The sequence below is a fragment of the Pteropus vampyrus genome, unplaced genomic scaffold, assembly GCF_000151845.1.
Source record: "Pteropus vampyrus isolate Shadow unplaced genomic scaffold, Pvam_2.0 Scaffold109, whole genome shotgun sequence".
Classification (NCBI taxonomy): domain Eukaryota; kingdom Metazoa; phylum Chordata; class Mammalia; order Chiroptera; family Pteropodidae; genus Pteropus; species Pteropus vampyrus.
Window position 1 is genome coordinate 184,593 of NW_011888890.1, and position 6,000 is coordinate 190,592.

Here is a 6,000-nt window from a genome sequence, read left to right on the forward strand (position 1 = left end):
GGGATTGTTTTTTTTTTTTTAATATCATGGACTCTACTACCTGTGTTTGGTGCACGAGGTGCTAAAAGAGGGTTTCTATCTTGACAAACACAAAGTTCAACTTGCACTAGAATCAACAGCACTTCCTAGAAGTACCATTAGGAAATGAAGGACATGCACCAAACTGGTTATCATTTCATCCCTGGAGCAAGAGTGAGAGCTTGGTGTTGAAAGGAGGGTGGGGTGTGCGGGTGAGAATTAGGAGTAGAAGGTGAGACTCATTACCTAGCTATTAAATTTTTATTTGGTGTGTTTTTAAGCCAAAATAAGAAAAAAAAATGAGAGAATCCTCTCCCCCCAAAAATATGTTAAGCTTTTAAACAACAGTCTCTAAGCATCTAAATTTGAAAACAATTATTTCTTCATTTTATGTCTTTGGTTGAGACAAGAAAAAGAGGATAAAGATTAACCAAAAAATTAAAACCTAGAATAATAAGAAAGGAAAAAACTAACTGGCTTTTTGCCTTTAAAATCTACATTTCAAAAATGACCTGCCTTTATGAATCCAAATGCCATGGAAGCAGCTATATTTTTCAGATTTTTGAGTAATGGTTATTTCCTTTAAATCCTTACATGATAATTATGCAAACACTACTCCTTTAGAAAGAAAGAAAAAAAAAAAAAGGCATAAAGGGCCTCCTCCAAACGGGAGCATTTTGTGCAGAGGAGCTCCACCTATGGCTGCAGCCCTGGTGTCTAAGTTGCTGTCCAGGCATCTATCTTAACTTGCTATCTGGTTTCTGGGCCCTGGCTCTGCAATTATGAGTAAGGCAGTTCATGATGAGTTCCTGCTCTGGGTGACTAGTTCTTACAACTTCTGTTAGCATATCTGACCAAAGGGAAAAGACCTCTCACCAATGTAAGGAGACATGTAAAATTATTTGTACACTTCCAGACACCATTGAAGGCTATAAGATTATTACAAATTCAGCAAAATCAAAAACTTGAGGAATCACTGAGATCCTCACACTCTATTTCATCCTTCTTTCAAATTTGTATGAAGTTGTCTTTGTCTTTCTTTTAAATATCTTATACTATACAATTTTATTTTTTTACTGATTAAAAAATCTTAAATTCAGCTCACTTATCTTGAAGAACAATGGTCAATTCTAAATTTAATAACAAATTGCCATTCTATTTTTTTAAAGTAAATTTAGTGCAAAGGAACAAGAAGATGAATGTGTCATCTATTATTTTTTATATACAATTTCCTAGTAAATATCTAGGTGTTACAAAGATGCCACTGAAAACAAAAACAAGACAAAACAAACAAATGAAAATGTTTCTGAGATTTACCATGATGCAGGAACAAAGAGTCCTACTTTCAAAGAAAACTAAAACCACACAGGAGTTTCATAATTTGTTTTAAAACAAACTCATTAATGTCTTCTTTGTTGTTTTGTAGTTTAAATATTTCAGTTGATAAGTCGGCTTGCCAAAATTTGCTTCAACAAAAGAGTAAACTGCTTGGGGAAAAAAAAAGAGGCAAACAGACTTCAGTAAGCCAATATGTTGTGCTGCATACAGCCAGCATTTGCCCTGTAAAATATATGCTTCTCAGTATGCAGATTGTGTAATCCCTTTAAGTAACAATTACTAAGTTAAACAATGCAATCTGTCCCCCTGGCAAGAAGAAGTGCGCTATGCCGTGGATTAGGAGATTCCATTAGGAGATGAACTCAGCTTCCAGTCCTGAGGCCAGGGAAGACTGAATGCGTTCCAGGCAGGACTCAGTCAGATAGTCTCAGGTGTGGTGACAGAGGAGCAGCTGCTCCATTCAAGATTATACCTAGCAAACCAATTCAAAGAGATTGCCCAGCATCATTTGCACTGATGGCAAGAGCACCCTGAACATAAAAGAAAATGCTTTGAAATGTGCTGGCTAAAAAATTATCTGTTAATCAGGAAAGGAGAAAAACTGTGCTAGACCTTGAAAATTCTACTTTCCAATTTATTCATAGATTGATTCCCTTCCCACTAAATAGGTAGAAAATATATATTTCATATATTTAAGAAACAATTATTGTGCAGTCTTTTTATCTTAATTTTTGTTTACTTATGGTATATTTCCAACATAGAAAAATAAAGTAAATATATACACATATGAACTCTTGCCCAGATTTAATAAATATTTACATTTTGCCATATATTCCTCAATTTCTCTTCTTAAAATGATATAATATATTACAGCTAAATTCCCAAGATCCTTTTCTCCAAGGACTTAAGTCAAGAAGTAGTATTCCCACACAGTCTTTTTAATATACACTCACACACACACTCATAAAAATAAACTTAATTACTGTGTATATCAATGTTTATAAAATATAAACATCTCCAACAAAGCATAGATAAACAGCCTATTACAAAAATGGCCAAGAGAAATGAAGAGGCCACTGATAGAAGTAAAACCCAAATGGCCAATATATGAAGAAGTGTTCAACCTTGCTAATGATCAGAAACCCTAAATTAAAATAAGATGCCATTTCATACTCAAAAGATTAGCTAGGGGTTAAAATATTACTTATAAAAATTATAGAGCATGTCACCAAGAAAATGAAAAGAGTTTGAGAATTTATGACAATAATCTACTTCTGAAATATAAATGACACAGACATGTCAAATAGTAACTAAATTCTTCATTCATATCCAGTGACTTAAATACTTTGCCATTCACTGTGATTTTTAAGTATTCTGTGGCATCATTTTACATAAAAACATACGACAGCATTAAATTTAACTTAGCTAGTAAATATTAAATTAATGCAAGAAATATTTTACTATCCAACATTGCATGAAAGTCAGTTTTAAAACCATTAAGCAAATAAAGTTAGTCTTGTAATTTTCCCAAAATACACAGAGCTAAAACCAAAATTTGAAAAATAAATTTCATTAATTTTTTCCTTTTAACACAAAAATCCCAATCAAAGCTTTAAACCCCTGTGTCTATCACTCTGTAACACAGACCCTAGAAGTAAATAGCCTCTAGGGCTCTAAAAGTTACCCAGTCAACACTACTTAAATGAAATTGTACTTTGATCTGATAATAAATCCATGCTTGAAGAAACAATGCCTCTAACAAGCTACTCCTATAACTGCTCATAAACAATGACCTCTGGAAAATAAAATAACATTTCTTTTACCTTAAGAGGAGAAGATGTAAGGGAGGGACCATAGTTCAGGCCATCACTACAAGTACTGCCATGAAGAGATAAAACAGAGGCCTGAGTAGAGTAGATACTGTCATTATCTGGAGAGTACTGAGACTCAAATGTAGACTCATCTGCTAAGTCGGCATCATTTGTGTCCACCTAGGAATAAAAACAATAGTACTAGTTGGAAATTCTGTTCCTTTACATATATGACAAAGTCTCCACTTGAGACTAAAAGGCAAACTGGTATCATTCCTTAGTCTGTTCTATTTTATACATGACCTGTTCAACACACCAGTGACTGACTAACTCAACAGAACATGGATAGACTGCCTACCAGTAGTAGAGGGTGTTGGTATCAAAGGTTACTTTATTCTATCAATAAAAGAACTAAAAGTAAGAATTAATAAAGGGCCTGGATCAATTCTAAGTTTAAATAGTGCTATAAGTTAAGGGAAACACTTGTTTTGCAGTTCACATGATCATCAGAAATCAAAGAAAAAATCTGTCATTTCACGCTGAAATTAATTATACTAATGAACAAGGGGTTTAATTTAATCTAGTTATAGTAAAGCTTTAAGTTATAAACTACTACTGTTGGAAAACTCACATAGAGGATTTCATCACATATTATCTAAAAATCTTATCTTCTGTGGCAGAAGCAAGTGAAAGAATCAAGACATGATAAGCTGGAAGCTCTTGTTCTTCTTAACAATTCACTCACTGTTAACCTTAGAATAGGTAGAACTGCCATAAATATTACCCTTATCCAATACTACCTGTATTTTCTGTTTTAATGGCAAAATCCCATATATTCTATTCCTTCATGATTTCAACTTAACATGTTTAGCCAGGAGAAGTTGCATGCATTATAACATGATACCAGGTCATATTCTTGCAAAAACATAAAAATACTGATGGGTCATTTCAAAATGAACCTCTAATAATATATGATTTCCAATAACATATTTCCAATACATGTTCAAATTCACTAGTGAGTAACTATGTAAAGGGTTTACCCTTCACAAATGTACATTACGTATAATCTAAATAGTAAATATTTAACATATGCTACCTAAATAAATATTAACTAAGCACTGGGGAATACAATAAAAAATTTGTTTTAAATAACATTAAAGAAAAATGTCTCAAAATAATTTGTACACCTTTCACTGATGCCTTAGAATCTTAAATAATGAATTCATCAAATTATTGTAATGAATAATTTTATGAATTATGACTTATAAAATAATGAATAATTTGATGAATTATGAATATAAAATAATGAATTCATCAAATTATTGTAGAGATAAAAATACTAGGGCCCAGAAAAGCTGACTGACCAATATGGGATGATATAGCTAGTTACGGAGAAGAGCCAAGTCACCTACTATCATAAGATGCTCAGCTCAGAAAAGTGGGACTAAGCTTCTTTTTGACTGGTATTCAGTTAAGGAGTCAGGTAACTCTAGAGAGAGAATTGTTCCTTGGGACATTTTTAGAGACAATGGTATATTTGTGTCCTGCAACATTTCAAAAAGAATTTTCTATGACTCGGTACTATTAAACGCATTTACACCATAGTGCTTTGAGTAGTCCATAACATTCTAAACTACCTACTTTTGAAATGTTAACATAAAGGTAACATAATGCCCATAGAGATCTGCTACCTCATTAAAAGGTAGCCAAAATGCCTAAAGATACCCAAGTATGAAATTAGAGCAAACAAGTGCTCCAACGTAGTTTTGGTATGATGTAAAGATTAATCCTATATGTTGATATGATGCCTTGCTAAATCAATTTTCCCCACAAACCCAACAAATAGTTTTCACATGTTCGTTCTTCTTCCCATTTTGAATTATGAGAACCACTGGAGTTGATGAGAAAATGTTTAGTTTTCCAAAACATAATGAACAAAGAATACAGCATGATTTTAGAATATTTTGAAAGGCAAAAATAAGACACAAGTTTTTGAAAGAAAGCTTGATAAGTTGTGGCCACTAACCAGAGCCAAGTCAGCCCTGAAGAGGGCTTTGTCAGCCAGCCCTTCCTCCTCGCAGGAGTGTGAGGGGTAGAAAAAGGAATCCTCCTTAGCAGAAACATAACCTTCTTCTGGTGAAAGCTGTAGGGAGAATGAAGCTCAGTGTTTGAGGATGAGATGAAAAAGAACAGGAAAAGAGGGACAGAAGGAGAGGGGAGCAGGAGAGGAAAAAAAGGGAAAGTTTTCAAATGATACCATATGACTTTAACACAGGATGATGAGCATAAAATGATAAAAATTCATTTTTAACATTTTTATTTAAGACACAATGAGAATATTTATACCAATACTAACATCATCTGTTAGATGAGTACTCCTTTCTACTAATTTTTTCATTCTTCTTAAAAATTATCAAAATCAATAATTTTTTTATATGATAGTAATCTGATAATTTTATCTGCCAAATATTCTGGCTAAATCCTGAGTTCTCAATATAGAAATAAGGCAATCTAGGTGTTAAGACACAGAAATAGCAGAAAAACAGAACTTTAAAAAGAAGAATCAACTTCTCTCTGTCATCTACTACTAGAATATTACTTTAAAGAATGTGATTTACTTGACAAGGAATGTTAGTAAATCCTACAACGAAGTCTTTTAATTTTGCACAGCTTAAAAAAAAAAAAGATCTATATGTACACAGTCTACGTAAATTACATAAATTGCAGTCCTGAGCTAGTATATCGTAACCATGACAATACTGACAGAAAACATTTTTATTCCAACCTCAGATAAAACAGGCTAAAATATTTAGATAACTATCTTGCCTATATC

The 6,000-nt window shown here is 32.9% G+C and overlaps 1 protein-coding gene across 8 annotated transcripts in view; it reads right to left on the bottom strand.

Annotated features, from left to right (window-relative positions):
• MPDZ (multiple PDZ domain crumbs cell polarity complex component) overlaps positions 1-6,000 on the bottom strand; it is a 131,344-nt gene that overhangs the window by 70,566 nt on the left and 54,778 nt on the right. For 7 of the 8 annotated variants that reach the window (XM_011365285.2, XM_011365290.2, XM_011365286.2 and 4 more), the window contains 2 exons: positions 5,194-5,310; positions 3,180-3,347 (listed from right to left, as the gene is read on the bottom strand). In XM_011365285.2, the coding sequence (XP_011363587.1) occupies positions 3,180-3,347; positions 5,194-5,310 (285 nt within the window). The remainder of the gene's footprint in view (positions 1-3,179; positions 3,348-5,193; positions 5,311-6,000) is intronic. The other variant, XM_011365288.2, reaches the window with a different exon arrangement.